General features: G+C 41.1%; 1 protein-coding gene across 2 annotated transcripts in view; it reads left to right on the plus strand.

Annotated features, from left to right (window-relative positions):
- Positions 1-22,739, plus strand: part of DEPTOR (DEP domain containing MTOR interacting protein) — a 79,944-nt gene that overhangs the window by 30,297 nt on the left and 26,908 nt on the right. For both annotated transcript variants that reach the window (XM_085053469.1, XM_085053470.1), the window contains 3 exons: positions 4,524-4,702; positions 19,324-19,509; positions 20,132-20,266. In XM_085053469.1, coding sequence (XP_084909595.1) covers positions 4,524-4,702; positions 19,324-19,509; positions 20,132-20,266 — 500 coding nt within the window. The remainder of the gene's footprint in view (positions 1-4,523; positions 4,703-19,323; positions 19,510-20,131; positions 20,267-22,739) is intronic.

The following is a 22,739-nucleotide window of genomic DNA, read 5'->3' on the forward strand; positions in this document are numbered from 1 at the left end:
AAGAAAATGCACCACTGGAAAAAATACTCCATTCTATGCACGGGGGCAGGTGAATTGAATCAGGCACCTTGTAAGTCTTCTGTGCCTTACTAAGCACAGCATTTACTCTTTAGACTCAGTAAACATGCAGTGCCTACAAGCCTGACCTGTACTCTGAAAAGCAGAATAAAGTGTCTACAGTGCTTTTTTTGGGCTATATTTCTATTTCAGTTTTCCATAAGAAAATTAATACTTTATTGGCAAGGCTGATGTCAATCCTCTGCATGAAAGGAGCCATGGTAGAATGAATTCTGTTCTACCGGTGTCTGCTTCCATCACCATTTCTCTAAATGGTGAACTATTCCCAAACCAATGTCTATGGTCCAGTTTGTCTTACACTGTTCTAGAAGAAAAATGTTCATGACTGTAGACGTTGTTCCCATCTTGGAAAAGGAGTTAAAGCCAAAATCAGCGCCTGTATCTAAATATAACTGCATCCTCATAAGGTGCTTGCTCCTAGGCAACATATCTGAAGGGTTCAGAAACTTTTAAAACCAACCCTGAGTGCTTAATATAGTATAAATTAAAAATATCTGGCATTTCAAGACCAGTATGTGACAGTCAAAGCTAGTCAAAATTCCTCATGAATCATTGGAAGTATTTCATATTCATGGGAGATAGGAAAGCATACCTGGGCTATCTGGCCTTCACTTTGTTTATTTTAGCAAATCCACTGTGCAGAGATTTCAGATTTCATTAGTTCCATTGTCCATGCACCTTCATTAGCAACACCTTCACAGTTTCACTGGATACATTTTAAACTCAAAATCTATTGCTGAAAGTCAGGAAGAGTTCTGCAGTGAAATGTGTGATTGTGTAATATATCTGTTGTATCAGTTTGCTGATAGTGCTGAGAAAGGAAATATTAATTCAGTGCTATTAAAATAATTACTAAATGGCAGCAACTGGGGAAAAGTATTCATGCACAAACATGAAGTCACCAGCATATTCAACTTGTTTATCAAAATGTCTGTGGGCCTGATTGCAAGAGAAATGCAGCTATGCCAAAGGAAATCTATCCAAATCCAACACATTTTGAAAATCTGTGTCTCATTTGTAGTGTTTGCTAATCTTCAGTAGGCTTTGCTAATTTAAGATAGACATTATAATTATTTCCTGCTCTTTTCCACTCTCTGCATTAGGGCTGGAGTACCACTATGTTCAGAAGCCAGTGTAGTTTGTGCTTGCCAAAATTGCAGACACATCACCCAACAGATGAGATGCAGAGATTTGTACCCTCAATGCATAAAATGCACAAAATGCTTTAGCAAGATCAGCAGGTTGTTGCATGGCAAGAGGTGTGGATGTCTTAGGCAGGTTCCTTGCACACAGACAGCTGTTTTGGGTAAATGCTTTGTTCTCTGCCCTGGGACGGGGGAACATCAGGACTGTCCCTCTGCTGAGGAGCTCCCTTTCTTGCCTCTCTTCTGCATGACCACAAAGCTGCTTGTAACCTGAATTCTCCTTTCTTGTGGCATTACCTCCTTCACCTGCTGTGGTGGCTGTACCTGGGGGATTAGAAGTTTTAAAATCAGTCTCTGATTGTATTCTCTCTTCATTTGCATTGAAAATCATGAATCAGTTCAGATTCCCTGCATATCATTGAAAACTTTGATAATGCTTTCTGTGAACATGCTTTGAGGTTCAAGTTTATAACTGGAGATGAAACCTACTGGATTTCCTACAGTCTTGTCTGAAATGGTTGAGTAGTTTATAAGATCTAAGGTTGGTGTCAGCTTTCAAGTTTCACAGGAGTGACCACATAGATTGAATGAGATAAAATGTTTCCTGTCCAACAAAACTCTCCCTGCAAATCTTACAGAAATCCAACACAGGCCTTTTGTAGATTTAAAAAAAAAATCAAGTTGTGCAGGCATCCTTTTTTTATGATATTTGCAATTCTCAGTAGACTTTGGTCAGGCACACAAGGCTGTTGTTTCTGGTGCAGTCATGTTTAGGAGCTATAAGTCATTTCATGATGCTGACATCAACTGAGATTTTTTAACCAGATTTAACAGTGAAGGAAGTGCAGATTTATGGTTCTAATTTCAGGAAATCTTTCAGATAATTTTCGTGGAATCACTTTCAGTTTAACTCATCAGTGGTTAAGTTGGATTTATTCTCTGGTGCAGTTATTGTGATAAAATGAGGTTAAAGATTTCTTTAGAAAAGGATAACACCAGTTTTAACAAATAATATGTTTTGACATTAATAGCCTCTTTTTTTTTTTTTTTTTTTTTTGAAAGAAGGAGAAAATGGAAGAGTAAGAGGCAGTTTCCAATTCTGGCTAATGAAAGGCCAGGTTTTTGATTGATATAAATTGGTACAGTTTTGTTGACAGCCATGGAGTTACAGTGATTTACTTCAGTGAGTGATCTAAGTCTATGGATTGCTGTGTCTGGGCTTCTTAAACTGGCAATTTGTTGTGTCTGTTTATGCACAAGTCCGAATCCTTTGCAGTGTTTTTCTGGGCTTATGCAGAAGGGTGTGAAATGTCAAACTGACTGTTTTTTCCACTTGATATTTTTCCAGATTTCTTTTGTGTCTCTTTAAAAATCTAACAATTAGCATTGCCTTTTCAAGGACCTTTCTATCTGCGAATTCAATGAGCTGGTTAACTAATTGTAGACTCATCAAAGAACAATTAATGTAATCCTAAGGATTTTTTATTTGGTGCCTGCAGAGCCTGGGTAACCAGCTCTGGCTAACTGTGCAGCAGATGGTACGAAAAGACACAAGCTTTGGGTTTGTGGTTTTTTTCTGGGGTGGGGGGAAAGCCTAGTAATTGAGACTCATTTAAAGATAGCCCCTTGGAGCATAGTAGGTCTGTATTAGATGTGGTTAGTGTGGGACAAAATGCTGTGGGACAAGATGCTTGTAAGTTAAAATAGTAAAAAAGAATAGTCTGCAAGAGCTCTGGAGTCAGTACATTGTCCCCTTGCTTTTGACCTGATCCCTGACTTCAGCTAATTCTGACTTTCCCAGTTCTTACTCAGCTCGGAGGTGCTGGCAATGGCACACCAACATCTAAACCAGCAGTTCATTGTGCCACCACTGACACACAGCTGTGGCTGAGCAGCCTTTGCCTGGTTTGATGATCTGCTTCCCAGTGGTTAGATCCAGTAGGTTCAGGCCTCAGGTTAGTGCTCATTGAAGTCAAGAGAAGAAATCTTTCAGATGAAATAAAAGAGGCTGTACCCTGTCAAACCTCTTCACTGTAGTTTGAAATGAAACTTCTCTCCGTGTTCCTATGGCACAGATTTTTCTGATGCTTCCCAAAGGAGATGAAGTTATACTCCATAATCTCTGGACATGCTGTCAGTGTAAGAAGCAGATGGTTCATATATTACATGAATTTCAATTCCTTTATTAGAAGGGCAAAGATTAAGCACTTCCAGAATATGTCTCTTGTAGTTCAGTTGTGCCCTTAATTTCAAAATAGTGAAGGAAGGGGACCTATTAGTATAACATGGAAGAAATAACCTTTCCATTCTTGAGCTGTTACTCTGAAAGTCTTACTACTAGTCCTACTTATTATTAGCTTATAATAAGTAAAATAATGATGAAAAAAATTAGGTAACTAAGGATGCTATGGTGCTCAGTCACCCCCCCCACCCCAAAAAAGTGGAATTCTGTATTACAAATAAACAATTCTCATCTCCTTTTTCAAACTGCCTTCTCTTTCAAACTTTCAAACTGACTTTTGCATAAACAAAATATTGCGGCTTTTTTTTTTTTTTTTTTTTAATACTGTGTTATTTGCATAGATATCTTGAACAGAGAAGAATTTTATTAGTATCCTTCAGCTACTCACATGCCAGTTGCTAGGAGATTTAGGGACATTTCATGATGTTCCTCTGACAGAGGCAGCTGAGGCACAGAGAGCTGTGAGCCTCAGGTGTTAAAATGTGTTCAGGTTCATGTGCAACTCACTGACTGCAGCTGCATCACCAAATGTTGGATGCCCAATATTTATCAGCACCCAAACCACAGAATTTCTTTTTTCCTCCCCTTGAATTTTTCTGCACCTCTTTTAGAGATTATGGAGAGAATTTCCAAAGTCATCTAAATGACTTAGGGGCATAGTCCTGCTAACTGTAAATATTAGTTAGGAAGCTTTGAACACATTAGTCACATTCTGGTGCTTTTAGGCTAATTTTTTTTCGAAGTTGATTATACAGTAACTTTTAAAGAATGTAAAACACTAAATAGGTGAAATGCAAAACTTTAAAATGTAATTTTCTTTTAGGGGAAAAGAAAAAAAGCATTAACTTCACACAGGGATATAAAGCCTAAATTTCTTGACTAAGCAGTTATAATTCACCTCACCAATTAAGTAGATTGATAGCTTGAGGAAAGATTTAGTAAGTCAGTGAAAGCTTCATATACGTTTGCTTAATATCGGTGAGATTTGCCAGAATAGATCTGGAATTGCTTTTCTGAAGAACCATTTTCCCTACCAATTCTTCCCCCCACCATCCCAGGCTGATGAGTTCTGAAAATACCCTTCTGCAGCCCAGGGAAGAGGAAGGAGTCAAGTACGAACGGACCTTTGTAGCGTCGGAATTCATTGACTGGCTGATCCAGGAAGGAGAAGCCGCGACCCGGAGTGAAGCGGAGCAGCTCGGCCGCAGGCTTTTGGAGCACGGCATTATACAGCATGGTGAGACATTTACTGCCAGCTAGTACAGGCTGCACTTACTGCAGCGTTTTCTTCAGGTCAAGTCACATGGAGGGGCCCTTGTCCTCTTGGTCATGGTATGTTTAGGCTGTAAATGATTTCAGATAGGAGTCTAAGTAACTGTATTTAGTAAAATGGTGGCTTTTTCAAAAGCTCATTGTATTAGTTCTGAAAATGCTTCCTCAAGTGCAGAATATGGCTGGAATTTGAAACTGTATAATAACAACATAAGGGTGTGGATGAAAGTCAGTGCTCCTACACTTACAATTAACTCATAGAACTTGCTATCTGCAATGTGTGTAATCGAGGTAAATAGATTTGTAAGGATCAAATAGGGATTAGAGCCATAAATAAGCTAAATTCTGTATGCAGAATAAAAATTTCAGGTTCTGTGTGTCTTCCTACTTGTAGGCAGAAGCAGAGCACAGTCTGATGCCAGAAAAGCAACTTTCCCTCTTGGGCATGTTGCAGAGATGTTCTTGTATGTGTGGGCAAGAAAAAGGCTATGACTTCTGGTTGAAGTGTTACTGTATTTGTCCTGATGGTATAACTTCCTTAAGGCAGGAATCAAATATTTCTTCGTGGTCCAATATAATGTGTCTGGCAGATGCACCTTCACCAAGAAGCTCGTTCTGTTAAGGGTGGAGGAGACAGAGTTTTCTCTCTCTACTGCCCTGAGGGTGAAGAAATTAACACCCCTGGCACGGAACCCCATTTTACATGTTGTCATCTATTCTCAGTGCACATTGCCCTTCTGAGGCCAGGAATTTCCCACCACAGAAGTGTTGGAGTGCCTGTGGGAGCAGTGAAGGGGTGCCAGGAGATGACAACAAGCTGGCAGAAGCTGTTACCTACATGATTTAGTGCACAACAGGAAAGTAACCAGATCCTGGTGGTCTGAGTGTTGTTACATCAACCCTAATTCTGACAGAGAGCACATAGCTGATGATACCAGCAGGTTGTTAGTATACAAGGTGCTAGATTGACTAGGTTTTTTGTTACTTTGCAAGAAAACCTAGTTTTAATGAATAGAGAAAAATGGGCATATAAGTGACCTGCACAGTTCTGTCATGGTTCTAATAATGTTCACATTAACTTGGAATTACTAGAAGCTACTTCTGAATGTTTACAGTAATCAGTAACCCAGTTCTATAATTACTCCTGTGCTTCCCATGATTTATAATATGCCAACTGCTCAGAGCTTGATGGACAGGAAAGGTATGCCATCCCTCCTCTTTATAGCAGCAATGATTTAATTCCTATTTTTACCTGGGTATTTTCTGTGTATTACATATGTGGTAAACTTTTCTTACCAAAAAAAAAAAAAAAAAAAAAAAAAGCAGTGTGATTTATACTGACACAGATGTTTTTGCAGAGGAAATCAACTCAGGACTTAACATTTGGTATAAAGCTGGGTTTTCTTAGCTGCTGAAATCTTTGCAGAGCTAAGAAAGTCAGGATGTGGCTTTTCTTGCAGATCAACCATTGTTTCATTAACTAAGGCAAATGCTCAGCAGGGCACGTTTGCAAGGAAATAATTTTGCCCCTGTCAAGCCAGGTTTCATGGGGCATGCCTGAGTGTCACTGGCCCTGCTCCTCTATGGATAGCCCTGGCCATTCTGCAGATTTGTCCCCTGCCCATCCTTTTCTTGTGGTCGAGCACATGCAAAGCACCCTCTTAGAAAGAGACTTGAAACTCATGAACTAACGACAGGATGCTGGGAATTGTTTGATTGCTGAGGAAGTGGCCTTCTCACTTGTCAATACCAGGTCATTGTTCCAAGGCACTGTCATCTCCCTCACCCAGTTTTTATTGAGACAAAAGTAACTGAGTGAGGATTTCACAAGGACTTGATGGGGAAGCTGGAAGTAAAGTAAAATGGAATGGTGTTCTTGAGATTTATCTTTTATGACTGAATATTCTTTGTGCGTACTTTCACTTTGTGAAGGGAGAGTTCATTCATTTCACTGCAACAATTTGTCTAGATAGTGTTAGAAATATTGATGAAAGTAGTAGCAGAATTAACATAGAGCTGGTTTGGGGCTCATCTTAGCAACTGGATATGATCTGTGCACTTAGAAGGTTCATGTAATGCTGGTTTTGTCTAAGAAGGGAGCTCAAAAGGAGAACTTCCTGTGCAGAATTAGGGATACAAACTGTAAAACAGCTGGAGTTGTATTCTCTCCCTGACACCCTCCTACCCATCTTACTGAGTTCTAGATCCAATTTAAAAACAAAAGAAAGATATTTTTTTCTGTGTCTTAGTACTGTAAATTGATCTCACCATACTGTGTTTCCTTTATTTTGTCTCTCATCAGCAGTACCAAAATGTTACTTGACACTAATTGGCATTCTTTTTGGCAGAACCAGCAGAAAGACTCTTGACTGAACAAGAGTGAAGAATAAAACATTTCCTGTCCTAAAGACAATCTTTTCCTAGCAGAATGGTTTGGTATCCACAATATGGAATAAAATAAAGCTTGGAGTATTATTTTTAGGAAGTATATGTTACCCTGCCTAATGTGATGGAAAGTAATAGAAATAGTTGCATCAAGTTGCCAATCTCAGTAGTTATTTTCCAGCCACAACCGAATAACGCAATTTATTTTTACTAATACTGACTTTCATTTCAGTTACTCAGAGAAGCTCTCTTCTGCAGCTGAGGCACTGTATTCAAAATGGCTTCCTGACACATTTTTCTTCACTTTCATTGGTCAGACACAAACCAGGTTTCACACAGGAAACAGACACTGATGCTAATTTTAAAAAGGAAAACAGTGGTTTAAGAGGAATTTTATAAACACTGTAAAGGCATCAAATTCTCAGTTTCCAAATAATCTTCCTGATCTCTTTGGACATTTGCAACCATACATATTTCCCCTTCCATGCATGAAAATGATGAAATGTACTTAACAGCTGAATTGCTTTCTTCCAGAATCTCACTGGCCCATACGAATCACTGAGATGAGCTCTGTTGGTTAGAGCCTGGTGCTAATAATGCGAAGTTGTGGGTTTGATTCCTATATGGGCCATTCACTTAAAGAGTTGGACTTGATGATCCTTGTGTGTCCTTTTCAACTCAGAATATTCTGTGATTCTGTGAAATCATAATCCACAAACCACCATTTTCGCAAATAGGGCCCAGATTTCCTTTCCTCTGAACTGGTATCCTCACATAGTATAGAATAAAGCCCCCTGTAAGAAGCAAGGAATTATGCATTGTACATTTCTTGAAGGCTTGTGTTGCGATTGTAGTTGCCAGTAATTACTTGGAATTTGTGAACCCTGATGGCCTTAACCCAGAATATAGGAGTAAAGATTGTGGGAAGAATGATAAATTTGGTGATGAACATCCAATAAGGGCAGGGACAAGAGGTGCACAGAACATATTTCTCAGAAAGGCCCATGTCTAGTATGGTGAGGTATGTAGAGCTTGGTAATATTAACAGATAAAACTTCCTTCCAGGAGATTGAATCTTTCTTAGTTCTTTTCCATATGGACATGGTGGGACAGATTAGCTACTCTTGTCAAAATTCACATGCAGCAGGAGAAGAAGAAGTTCTCTGCCAGCTCCCAGGTAGATCAGGCCAAAGCAAGGATGGTCTGGTGGTATGCAGAGGACAGTGTGAGCATCCACACACAGTCACAGCTCTTTCTCAGTCTGGAAAACGGAGATACTGAGATGTCCAAGGATGAAAGAGGGTATTCACAGAGCTCTTCACGGAGTAGTTTTTGGTTCATACTTGCTTATGGCCCTTGCTGCAGAACTTGCCCTGCAATTGCAGCCACAGCAACAGAGCACTGCTGACATAACAGGCAGTCTTCCTGTCCTCCTTCAAAGACTCATTGAGTATGAAAGCTTGAGAGATGGAGAAACATCTCCTTGCCTTGCAGAAATTTTTAAAGTCTGGAATCTCCAGTGATAAATAATTTAAATTTAAAAATCTGGTTAATACTGTTGAGAGAAACCAATGTGTCTACAACTTAAAAGATGAATATTTGCATTTCCTCCATGGCAGCAACCAAACCATAGCACATTTATGAATACTTTTCAATATACTGTGGAATGTAAACACACAGGGATTGCCCTGTACCACAGCTGGTGTGTGCCACCTGTTGAGCCTGCGAGAAATGGGGGCCTGAGCAGCAGAGCTCATCTTCTCATGTCACATTCTGTCCCTTTTGTTGTGGTTTCCAAAGCTGCTGCTGACCTTCAAGACCATGTGCTTGGTGTAGTTTCTTCCCTGACATCCCTCCAGCACCTTCCCTGAGCAGAAATGCACTAAGCGTTTTTCACAGCTGTCCACTCTGCTCCAGGGGGTTGGGATTTGGATTCCCAGACTCAGACCACTAGTAGGATGGGTGGGATGTGTTCTCAAAAGGCTTTGCTTTCCTGAATGATTGAGGGGTGAAAGAGACTCTTTTGGAGATAACAGGCTAGCAGCTGTCTTCTTTGAAACAGGTGGTGTACCTAGACTTCAGTAAAGCCTCTGATACTGTTTCCCATGCATTCTCCTGTAGAAACTGTATTCCCATGGTGTGGATGGCTGCAGTCTTCACTGAGTAAAAAATTGGCTGGATGGCCAGGCCTGGAGTAGTCATTCCCCAGGGCTCAGTATTGGGGTCATTCCTCTTTAATATCTTTACTAGGAGATCTTTATCGAGGGATCAAGGGCAGCAAAGGTGACTTTACAGATGATCCCAAGTTGGTTGGGAGTGTTGATCTTCTGGAAAGTATAGGCTCCATGGAGGAATCTGGACAGGCTGGATCAATGGCCCAAGGCCAGTGGTTCAGCAAGACCCAGTGTCAGGTCCTGCACTTGGGTCACAGCAACCCTGTGCAAGGAGCACCATCCAGTGCTCCAGGCTGGGAGATGAGTGGCTGGAAAGGTGCCCATTGGAAAAGGAGCTGGGGGTGCTGTTTGACAGCAGCTGAAGATGGGCCAGTGTGCCAAGGCCAATGGCATCCTGGCCTGTATCAGAAATTGTGATCAGCAGGTCCAGGGCAGTGATTGTCCACCTGTACTTGGCACTGGTGAGGTCACACCTCAAATCCTGTGTCCAGTTCTGGGCCTCTCACTACAAGAAAGACATTGAGAGGCTGGAGCTTGTCCAGAGAAGAGGAACAGAGCTGGGGAAGGGTCTGGAGCACAAGTCAGATGAGGAGCTGCTGAGGGAGCTGGGGGTGTTTAGCCCAGAGACAAGGAGGCTCAGGGAGACCTTATGACTCTACAACTGCCTGAAAGGAGGCTGTAGCCAGGTGGGGATTGCTCTCTTCTCCCAGGTTACAAGGGACAGGGCAAGAGGAAAAGGCCTCAGGCTGCACCAGCGCAAATTATAATTGGATATTATGAAAAATTTCTTTACTGAAAGGATTGTCTAGAATTGGAACAGGCTGCCCAGAGAAATGGTGGAGTCACCATCCCTGGAAGTATTTAAAAGATGTGTAGATGTGACACTTAAGGACATGGTTTTGTGGAGAACTTGGCAGTGTCAGATTAATGGTTGATCTTCATGATCTTAGAGGTCTTTTCCAAACTAAATGATTATATGATTTCATCAGTGCTAGGATTTTATAATGGTAATAAATACATGGCAAGATGTCATAGGCATAATACCAGTATCTTCAGCCTCCATCTTTCTTTAAAATACCTTTCAACTTTAAAGAGTTTTATTGAGATAATTGCACTTGATCAGACCTGGTGTGTTCAAGGTAGACACATGTTCTGCTGGCTTAGGACAGAAGCAGGTGCTTATCTCCTCTCAAGAGTTAATCTTTTATCAGCAAACTCCACTGTGCAAATTACTTTCAGAGATGAAAACAAACACTTTGTAGTGACTTAGTGAGAACAGTAAATGTTGGCACATGCTATGTCCCTGTCTGCAGGGAAGTCTTATATCTGTATTTAATTTTCCCTATTCTTTCCAAGGTCTCTGTACCTTTATACAGCAGAATTTCCTTTGTGAAGATAATGAGTGCATTTAGTTTTAAACATCAAGATGTGATGCAGTTGAAAGTTTGTTATAATTGTGGAAGTAGATTAAATATCTAACAAAGTATTATTTCTCTTGCTTTTGTTAAAAAGCTTTCCTTGTCTTCTAAAATTGCTGTGAATAATGAAGTATTTGCTGCTATATTTACGTTAGATGTCCAGCTGCCTATGATTAGCTTGTATTTCATATTTTGTGAGTGAAAACTTGCCATGTATGTGAAATATACTCTTCCTTAATTCAAGATTTCTCTTTGGAACAGCTTTGTTGGAAATACCAACTGCAGATAGCAGCTTATAAGTATCATTGAACCACACCATAAATCCTTGACTTAATTGATCGTAGGCTTTCTCCACCAAAATGAACTCATACATTTTTTAATACAGTTTTTCTAGTTGATCTAAAACCTGGATCACATCACCTCTTGGACATATCCAAGCTTTCATCATGCTAAAAATTACAAAACATCACATTTTTACAGATGATGCCTTGAATTATCTCAGTAAAACACAAGCCTTCAGTTAGTCTTTGATGTCCTGCAGGACAACTCCATTTTTATTTGTAAGTCCTGTTGCCCCCATGCTGATGCCATGCAGAAGCACTCAGTTGTTTGTGTGGGAGCTCTTCCCTGGCAGTTCTCATGAGTAGGGACAGTAACTTCACCCACAGTAATTCAGCTGTTCGTGCTAAATCTGGAGACCACTTTGCATATTTTTCATGATTTTGCCCTTGTAAAAAGTCAAAGAATAAGAGCTTTGTATGTAATTGTAAAAAATTCCAGACCCTTATTCTGTCAGCTTCTCATTGTGCTCTTCTTGCAGTTGTCTTTATCTACAGTGGGAATGGATTTGGTTTTTGAAAGAGCCACATGCTCTCTGCTTAATGCAAATAATGTATGAAAAACTCTCTTCATATTAGCTATTGAATTCTATTTTGCTGACAGAGAATGGGTCTAAGTTTTTAACAGCTGCAAAAAAAAAAAGAAAGAGATACCCAGATGGGCCTTTTCATCTTCTGCTTCCCTTGCCACAGACTGTACTTTCCATACTTTATTTGGAAGCAAAGAAAAGCAGTTGGCTATGTTCTGTAAACTTACTAAATTAAAGACGATAAATCCTCATATACAAACCAAAAAGACTGCTGAAATGTGTGCAATTCAACACTGGCTTTTCGTGCTAGAGTAAGTCATGTGTATTTGAAAATAGACTGCAAATAGATGGCAAACTGGCTGGGAAGACAAAATGTATATAAAAACACTTATCTACATACCTATTTTAAGGCAGCAGAAATAACATGTTAATGCACTGATCAGAAGTGATCTGAATTTCAGTTCCCAAGAAACTTCTGGCAGTTTTTTACTGTATTCTTGATGATTTAAAGACAGTATAAAAGTTGTCTAGACTTTTTTTGGACTACATGAATATACCACAGTTCATTGAAACAGCTCAGAAAGCCCTCCCTATAGTTCAGAGAGACATAGTTACAGCAGAGCTTTTTTTTTCTGAACCTGCCTACAGTTCCAGGACCTGTTTATTTCTGGACATGCTTACTGGCTTCACTCTTAGTAGGATGAGCTGGAACAGCTCTCTGGATTCTGTATTTCAGGGCCAGAGTCTGCCTTGCAGTTTTATACGAGAGGATCAGTGGAAACAAGAGCAGTTCAAGCTTAGATCCATTGTCTGTTCAAAGTGAATTCCTTGTAATCCAAATAAGAAAAAAATACAATTTAGTACAGCTGCACTGCTGAGAGTTTAATGTGATGGTTGAATACATTCACAGGTGGGCTTATCTACAGTCTGTGTAGCATATAAACATTCATAAAAGGTGGAAATGCAAGTGTTGTGTTTATTCAGTGCACGGAATCCAAGACTCGAGATCCAGGGCCCTGTGCTCACTGAACATCTGTAGTGTCTCTCCCTGGATTTGTGGGAGATCCAAGCAGGTGGAATTCATCAATGTGTAAAAGGAAACTAATCTGAATAGGTGCCATTATTAAAATGCGTTTGCAGTGCCAGATTAGCAGAAAAACAGGAAGGCTTTGAGAAGAGTGGGAAAGACATTGTCCAGTGCCAAATAAAGTGGCAGTTACTCTCCTCCATCCACATGTGTGTTGGTGCAAGGCAGAGTGGAAGAGGGGCAGCACAGGAGCGGCTGGGTTGTGTGGAAGAGGTGGGCAGCATGGGGTCAGGAGTGGCTCAAAGCCGTGCAGCCGCCCTGGGTTAGTGTTTTCCAAGCCCAGGGACTCACCATGGCTCTGTGAGAGCCAAAGTGGACACACACTTCCACTGTTTCCCTGGCATGGGACCAAAACTGAGCTGGCCAAAGGCCTGAGGCACAGAGGAGGCTGGCTCAGCAAGCTGTGTGCTATCCATAGAGAGGCATTTTTTTAAGGAACTAGTATTTTGTAGTGTTGATTTGTTTCCTTCCCTTTTAAACACTGGTTCTGCTTTGGAGAGGGGAGCAAGAAGGCAAAATAACATAGAGTGGGAACCAAACCCTTCCCTGAGCACACTTTGGGTGCAGGTGGAAGCAGCTAAGGCTGTGCTCTCCTTCAGATAATCCCACAGCCCCCTGCCAGCCCCTGCACCCTGTCAGTCTGTGTCTCATCATCCTGCATTTGTTCTTGGCATGACGTCAGCTCTTTTGGGGTAATATCCTGCCACTCCAGAGGTCAAAACTGGTATAGTCATCTGTGATTTACCATACAAAGGCACAGGCTATTGCAGCCAGTCATAAGAAGGGTCTAGAACTGCAACTTCAAACTGCATTTCATATTATTTTAATAGAGGAAACTACCTCATTAAAAAGACAAAATGTACTTTTGAATAGACTGGGGCTGCTGCTTTGTGCAGTGAAAGGCTTGGAAATGTGTTGTGCACTGGTGGAAAGAGTTCAGTGCTGCTTTTGTCTTTAAGTGGAGAAAGATATGACATATCCACACTGAAAAATCCATACACTCTGCTCATGTTTTATAACCTCTTCCTCTTAACCCTAGCACAAGCACACGCTCACCCAAACAAACAAGCACACACTTCAATGTGTCCTCTGCTCTCTTGAGAAAATCTGCTCATCTGGCTCCTTGTGGAACTTTGATCTCCTTCCCACTGCTCACTCAACATGGAACAGCTGTTCCCTGGCTCCAGCCACGAGCCTGCTTGGTGACAGTGTTGTTTCTGGGGACGTGCAGAGCAGCTGGAGTGCCTCACTGGATGTGTCCTACTGGGGACTGCGGCTTTCAGCTGGTAGAAAGCATTAATCACCACAGTGGAGATGTACACAGATTATCAGCGCTAAAAATCATGGGGAATTGAAGTGGTGGGAGGGATTTGGGGGAAAAGCCAGTTATGAAAATGGCCTGATTTTTCAGGCATGAGTCATACCATTTATTAAAATAGGCTTTTGTCCTTTCTAAAGCTTCCTCGGTTCTATGAAATCAGTGTAAAGCTAATATTTCTATCTCTGCCATGCATCAGCCTCCTTGAAAACGTGGAAAAGAAAAGGCTGTTTGAGCTCCACGCAGATCCTGGGATTTTATGTCAGAATCAGAAGCTGAAAGAAGATTTGCATGGATGTTACTATTTATATTTTATGTATCTGAACAGAAACTGCAAAGCAGCCAGGCACAAGAAGCACCAAAGCTGCAACATTAAGTGCTTCCAGTCAGAGAAAATCCAAAATAAATATTCTGATTTTTCTCTTCTTAACAGTATGTAAACAGTGATTGACCATCTAAAACACTTGCCAATTAAATTTGCAAACTCTAGGGACAGATGAGACAGTAAACAAATAATTGTACTCAATTAAATGGTCATTACCGCAAAAGAGGTGGGTTTATGTATAACTAATGGTATAACTACAAGGCGATACATCTAGGAAATGAGAATGCAGGCTCCACTCATTGCTGTGGAGCAGTGCTGTGCAGGGAAAGGAGAGTGTGCAGGGCACACATTATTCCCATTTTATGCTATTTATGCAGTACAGTGCAGTAGTAACTGTGAGCCTGAGATGTACAAAAAGGACAACAGCAAGTAAGAAAAGGGGAGTGTGGTTGTAATTGTGAGCATGCACTTCTGATAAGTGGATTTTTAGGAAAGATGAATTCCAAAGAGGACTCAACGAGGGCTAAAAAAAGGTCAGAATTTAAGGGGTAGTATTCAGTTGATAAAAGATGTGTTTGAGAATCAGCTTCATCTCATCACAGACTTCTTTGCAAAGATTATTGACCAGATCATACATGACTTTGTAATGAAAGCATGACAAAATCCAGGGATTAGCAGCTAAAGTTAAGCAAATTCAGCTTTGAGTTAAGTTTTTATTGTCTGGCAGGACAAGTGACTGATGGCTTGAATAGCTTGTAAAGGGAAGAGTAAAGTGGTCAATAAATGCTCTAAAGTATAAGTAAACTAAATATTTGGTAAGATTAAAAGATAGTTGTTAAATTCTGTTTCTGGGAGAAATTTTGTGGCCTGTATAAGTGGGAGCTTAGACTGGTGGGTTGTGACCCTACCTCCAAAGTTTGACACCGATGACTGTATGTTAGTGTTGGTGCCTTTTCTTCCAGGATCATAAATGCTTTTGTGTACTTTTATGGTTTTGGAGGTTGCCAGTCACCATATTTTTACTTTATTCACTTTGGTAGATTTCTTTCTGTTGCATAAGGTGCACATTGTAATATGAACATGTTGCCACATGAAGAGCCGTGAATTAAATTGGAAGGAGAAACATGAAGTCACTCCACCTTACGCTTTGCATCACACTCATAATGTACAAATACAGTTCCTGACACTCATCAGCCATGGCCTGGCTGTTAAAGACAAACTGAACTGGGTGCCACTTTGCTTTTCTGTGCTGCACCATGAAGGGCAGTGAACTAATTCAGGAGCAGTAATGTCAATCCCTATCTGGGGCAGCAACTTCTGTGAGAGGTGCAGATACCTGGAGCAAGAGCCTTGTCAGCTGCCACAAGTTTATCTGCTGCTGCCTCTGAGTCAACACCCAGAGGTAACAACCTCTAAATTACCTTTGAAGAAACCGCTCCTGGGCAAGTCTGTGCAACCCTGTCAGACTTCTGCCATCGATTTGGAAAAGCTTCTCACTCCCACTTCTCTCTGCTGCTTGCAGCAAAATGTGGGCTGCTAAAGCAGTTGAGCTGAGCACCCGTGACTGCACTGTACCTCTCCCCCAGCAGCTGCCAGTGTAACAAACCCGAACTTCTGTGTGTGCTCTGCATCCAGCAGTCACATACTTGTGTTTTACCAAGGACAAGGGCATGTGTAGCTTCTCCTGGTTCTTGCTGAATGTCAGCCACTGCACCTGAGGAGTGCTTTCAGAGGCAGCCAGCGCCCACATCTGCATCCCCCTCCTCAACCTCTTCCTTCTCACCTGTGGTCTGAAAATCCCTTTTTTCCACACCCTTTCAGATACACTCATCTTTAGGCAGAGTCACAGCCTGGACATTTCATCACAAATAATGAATAAGTCAGATGATTAAAAAGAAAAAAGCCCTATGAGGCACAGTAATAATTTTGGTGAGAGATTTTATTAGATGATGTATGCACAAGGAGGCAGTCTGAGCTGTAGTACTCTTGTTTATATTTTTAGCTTCTTTTTAAATATGTAAAAAATTACATGATGCTACAAACATGATTTGCTCAAATTGCAGATGCATGCTGCTCCTGTATCATTCTCACAGGAAATGTGAACTATCCTTAGAAATGAGGAGGTTAAACTATGAAAGTCAAGGAGCACTCCACATTCTATACTGATGCTACTTGTCATAAGCATTTTGGCTACAAGCCCTTTGTTGTGTAAATCATATACAAACATTCTCCAACACAGTCATTTGACTTAGCTTTTCCACTTCCATTCATTTATTGTAAAAAAATTTACCCTTTTATGGACTAAAATAGTTACAGCTGACATTAATTACTTCAGTGGAAAACCTAAGCATTGCTGTTTTAAGTATATAAATATTACAATACTTCAGTCAAAATAAGTATTGTTATTCTAAAATATGTTCAGTATCTTGGCATAAAAATGTTTATCTAGTTTCATGGTCAGTAATTCTTGAATTTCAGAGTGCTTGACAATGTCTGCAGCATGAATGTGTTTATCTCTGATTATCATAATTTCTGAGTACTGTCAGCACAGTTAATGACACAAACAACAGAATAATTTTAGTTAAAAACTGTGGTGTCATAATATTTAACTTGACTTAGAAACCATGCTGATGTTTCTTACATTGTGAATGGCTGGCCACAGTAGTTCTGTTTTCAAGGGGACATTTGTGGAGCCCTCTTTCATTTAAGATTATGAATTGCAGTAGTGCTGAATAAGTAGCGCTTGCCTTTTTAAGACTGAGCTTGAGATAGCCTCAAAAAAATTTTTTTTGGTCTTTAAATTAGTTTATTGTAATAATGTGGTAAGATATTGATAGATATTGCTACTTTTATTTATTGTGTCAATGATCTTAAAATGAAACTGGTAGCTGTGAACACCTACATACTAACTCTGCCTCTGATAGCAAGTCCTTTTGGGAATGCAGGCAAATCTCCAAATCTCTCCTCCTCTACTTCCTTTCTTCAGAAATAGTGATGGTTAGTAAGTGTTGTTTCATAGTATTGCATATGATATGTATCCAAAATGAGGAGCACAGCAGCAGTGTGTGCCTGCAATAATTAACGTGTCAGAACACAGTAACAAGTTACTTGCGATGCTAAATGGGACTTAACAAAGCCATTTTGCATCCCTGAGGACACAGCAGATTCAGCACCAAAATGAAGCAGCCAAAAGCCAAGTGGCACTGGGTCTTTCAAAAATCTTTGACAGAACCAGCCGATGCCATGTGGCTCTGGGGCAGATGGTCTGTGTGGCACCTTGGCCACAAGCATGTGCAGTTCAGAAAGTTCCTGTGTCCTGATTATTCGTTGTGTCCCAAAGGCAGAAGTCCATTTGTGCAGACAATGGCTTGGCTGACAGTGACCCAGGCAGGGAAGGGACATGCTTCTTTGCAAGATGGTCTGACTTCAGAAGGCAGTTTCTGCATCCACATAGAAGAATGATGCCCTGAGGATCTTATCTAGGACTGGCATCTTCCTTATTGTCTGGGTGACTTGACATCCCTGGAGAAGGTGACTGGACTTTTTCCTCTTTGACATTATTTATTCAGCTTACATACATCAAATGACTTAATGGCAGTTTATGTGTAAATACAGCCTATTTTCAAGGTTGTCATGTGTGGTCCATGAAGAGTAATCTGAGACACAGGGAGGTGTTAAGAAGGGATGAGAGCGAGAAAGACTGTTTGGGATGAGAATGAAAGGAAAGCAGGCCAGCAGGGCTCCAGGCTCTGGGTCTTGTGTAGCACCTTGGACTCTTGCTGGTTTGTAAACCCCATGGATTGGGCAGAGCAAAGAGCCAGGCGAAAGTTCTGTGGCAGTACAAGGCCAAGTGACTTGAGTCATGAATTCACAGACTTGACTGACCTCACTGCATACCTGTGTTGTTTACATTTTACACATAAAAATCTATAACCCACCACTTCTGGCAATTCAGTCTTGCAAGAAATGCAATTTATAAACTAGGTAAATCCAGAATCTGGATTCTTCATTGAAGAGGTCAACTGTGGGAAATTATTTCTGTGGAATATGATCACAGAAGCTGGGTGAAAATGGAGAAAAATTCTGCTGAGCACCTACTGCAGATACTTTAGATGCTGCAGTACTGATGCAGAGAGTACTCTAGAGGGCTTTCCTGCAATCAGGACCTGCAGGAGTCAGAGCATTTTCAGGACCTGGCACAGAGCTCCATCCAACTACTGCATTCTTCATTTTTGTGAAGACTCAGCATCAGTAGCAGCAAGCACACAGACATTATGGTGATGTTGCACTCTGGGGGTAGGCTTGGTGCTCTTGCTCTGATACCAGCAGCCTGGGATTTGCTCTCAGTGTCAAAACAGGTTGCAATTAAGATTTTTGTTCATTATGTAAGAAATGATTTTTGGCCAGGTGCCTGTTCCCAAACCTTGTGTATCCGTGCGAAGCGGGGAAGTGGCCTGCAGGAAATGTCTGGGACATGGTGTCTGTGGTGAGCAAGACAGGGGAAATACACAGGTTTTGATTCTTTGCTGCCCTGTAGCTCTGAACAAGGTAGTTGGACAGAGCTCCCAGGGGCTGTCCTAGACTGATGAATTTACACAGAACATGACATAAGGACTAAAGTCTGGTCTGTAATGACCAGCAGCAGCAAGCAGCATACAGAGGAAGTGTGCATGCAGGTGGACCATTATGCAGCCTGTCACGGAGAGGTAAAATACTTCTATTTCCACTTAACAATAAGAAGTGCATATCATTAATCAAGGTAGTGTAAAAGAATACTCTCAACATTTGCCACTACAGTTCCTACTTTGTAATTGTTGCAATAAAGGGTGTATATTGAAGCCACCCATGTGAAGCTGACCACCTTCCTCCTCTTTCTGTGTCTGCACAGGGGAAGAGGAGAGCTCTGAGCATTGCTTCAGTACAGCAAGGTCTGTAGTGCACAGGTTGCACATGGGTAGGCTTGGATTTCAGTCCTACCAGGCATAGACATTCTCTCCATTTCTTTTCCTAGTGTCCAACAAGCACCATTTTATGGACAGCAACTTGCTCTACCAGTGCAGAATGAATTTCCGGCGGCGGCGGCGATTAATGGAGCTCCTCACTGAGAAATCTCGTTTGATGCCAGAAAGCCATGACAGCCCATTTTGCCTGCGCAAGCAGAACCATGACAACAGGAAACACACCAGTTTTCTCTCAGGTGACTCATTAATTATACTGCTGTATGTAGACTCCATGGAATGTTAAAAAATTAGCTTTGGACAAGGTGTTTCAGTGTTATGAAAAAAAGCAGGGCTGGGTATTATGTGTCCCTATTCATAGGGGTTGTCCACTCACTCAGTTTACCAAACCTGTAGCTCCCTGGGCTATATCTGTATCAATACAATTTCAGATGCTGATCAAAATTTGGTGTCCATGTTCAAACTGAACTGGTTTAAGTCCCTGAAGCTCCAAGTAATTTTTCATACATTCTATGTGGAGTTTTCAAGAAGATTAAAAGTGAGGAGAAGGGGCCCTCCAGCATTTGTGTACAGCAATATGTAGTAAGAACTGAAAGAAGTGAAAGGAAAACTGGAAAAATGTAGTTCCCTATGTTGAAATACCTCTTAGAAGACAACACAATGGGAGCAGTTCAGCCATCCTGTTAGCTGCAGCATTACTCTCATGCAGTGACTCTTCTAACTATGTAGGACACAGTAACCTGTTCCCAGTGTTGGCAGTGAAAGCGTGCCTTGTTGCTGTTTAAAAAAAAAAGCCACAGGCAAATGGCTTAATAACTGATACCAGCTCCCTTTCTCTCTCTGTTTTCTCTGTGCTTGCAGTGAGTCCCACCAAGGAGATCAAGATCGTGTCGGCAGTGCGGAGGAGCAGCATGAGTAGCTGTGGCAGCAGTGGGTACTTCAGCAGCAGCCCAACGCTCAGCAGCAGTCCCCCTGTGCTCTGCAACCCCAAATCTGGTGAGCTTACAGTGCTCAGCAGCCAGGGTGCACACATCTCTTTGGGGAGAAGGCAACGTGAAGAATGCCTATTATCACGCCTGAGCTTATGTTTCCAAGAATACATTGAAATTCACAGAGTCATAGGTTTTGTAGGCCAGAGGGAGCTATTATCATCTTCTAGCCTGAAGTCCTGTTGAACACAAGCCAGATGTCTGCCTTCAGTAATCTCTGCATCAAGTCCATAATTGTGGTTTGAGCTGCAGTTTATCTCTTAGGAGGACATGCAGTCAGAGGCCTAGATTTGCCTCTTCACTGCCAAGCTCTGAACCGATTCAAATCTCCTCCTAGAGACATTCTTTTGGTGCAAGTCAGAGGAGAGTTTTAACTATCTAGTGACTGCATGAGCTGCTATGAAATAACACCTCTCAGAAAACTACAGCCTCTAAAAATAAGGGAGGCAGCATTGTTTCAGCCTGTCAGAGCCCATTTGAACATTTTCATTTATTTTAAGTCTTACTTCTGGTCTGTTTCAGAAGGTAGAAGCAGTGTTGAAGCTTATTTTCCTTTTGAAAGGATTTCCTATCCCACGCCGGAAGGTTAAACACACCCATTCTTCCACAGTTCACTTAAAATTGTTTCTTACTGTATATCTGGGAAGGGAAAAACAGACCAAGATAGATATTTTTTCAGCCTCTCTGTTTCCCTCAGAAACAGCCCTGAATATCAAACAGAGCCTCTGCTGCCCTTTGAATTCCTTATTATTTCAAATTCACCAACTCTCTGCCAGTGGTGTGCGGAGTACTGTAGAATGGGATAAGGCTTCAGTGGATATGTGTAATCTTTGCTTTCAGAATGATGCTGTTTGAAGTGATTACGAGAGACTGCCTCAAGCACTAGGTGAATGCTGTTCAAAACATTGACCACTTACTCTGGAGATGAGTGAACTGAAGTGCATTTCACTCCTGCTGTGCAGAGTGGCCATCAGAAAGGGAAGGATATTTTCCTTCTCTCTCCTTTTAGCACATTTCCTTCTCTCTCCTTAGGCTCTGCTGGGAATTCAGTATGAAGCTCTGAACTAAAATAATTGGAAGGACTCAGTAGGATTATATGCTTAGAAGCCATAACCCCCTACAGCAGACATGCTGCCCAGCAAGGGAAGTACTCTCAGTTCCAGTGGCCATTGCATCCTCAGAGTGTGTTGCTGTTGGGTGTTCAGCACCACCTTCCAAAATGCTCTCCCCTTTATGCAAGGGACTTGCCCCTATATAAATGGTGCCACACGATGATGTTTTGGCAGAATATCTCTCAGGTATACTTTACAGAAACACTCTGGTAGCTTTTGTATGGGGAGCTGTTTGTCCCCAGTACATTAATTACATCCTGGAAAATTTTCTGGGGCAGATAAAACAGCATTCATGTGCTATCCATAAATGTGTGTTATCTGAAGTATGCCAACTATTCCGTTCATTTATGGTTCTGATTTTATATGAAGTGTCAGCCCATGAGTAGTGAGAACAAGTTTATTTTAATGCAGCTTGATTACACAACACTGGAAGAAAAAGAGTAGGCTGATGTTGCTCTTGCATAAATTTTTTAGGAGAAATTTTCCCTTAGGACTAGTTTTCAAACTCTGAATAGCTTTAACAGATTCATATTTGAAAGAAGACAGCAATGGGCTTATAAACAGACTGATTTTTAAGAATTAGACAATTACTGGCAATGTAGGGTTATTTCTCCCAGAGCACAAGTACAAATCCACACGTCAGCTTGCATAGGTTAACATAAGGCTGTCAGATGTAAATGTTATGAGGAATTCTTAATCTTCTGCTGACTATAAAGAGACCTTGTTCACAAATAGCTTCCTGCTACCCAGATCCAGAGCGTGTTGCTGAACTACGTGCTAATAAACACAAGGCAGACGTGTATTTATTGGCAGATGAGCTCTATTGCAGGCAAACACTTAAAAGCCTCCCAGGTCATGACTTGACCAATCATGTAGAAAAACAATCATGGAACAACAACAAAAAAAATTCTGGGAGGGATAATGAAGGGAGGCACATAAGGGAGCACTGCATGGATGATTTACCTGATTCTGACTTGTCAAAGGAGCACAGTCGTTCAGTATTTTTACGTTGACGAGACATGCTCTGCAAAGTGTAACACTGGCTGAATGACAGTTTGTCAAAATGCATGGGAAAGTAAAAAAAAAAAAAAATAAAAAAAAAGGTATTGGTTTGTCTGCTAGAATTCTCCCTGCTCCCATGAATGTCATTAAGAAGCTCAAGAATGTCTTCAAATACCATCTGTGGGAAATTTTGTCTCCCACCTGTGACTGAAAAGACAGATGTTATCAAAATTATTTATCACTAAAACAGCCGTTATTGTGAGGGTGAAGCAGGCAAATAGGGTGAAGAACATATATCTTTGTGTTGTCCTCTGTCTTGTGAAGCATTTATGGACAGATAAAAAATTGTACACGGGATGGTATTGA

This window comes from Lichenostomus cassidix, chromosome 2 (assembly GCF_008360975.1).
Source record: "Lichenostomus cassidix isolate B80296 chromosome 2, HeHo_3.0, whole genome shotgun sequence".
NCBI lineage: Eukaryota > Metazoa > Chordata > Aves > Passeriformes > Meliphagidae > Lichenostomus > Lichenostomus cassidix.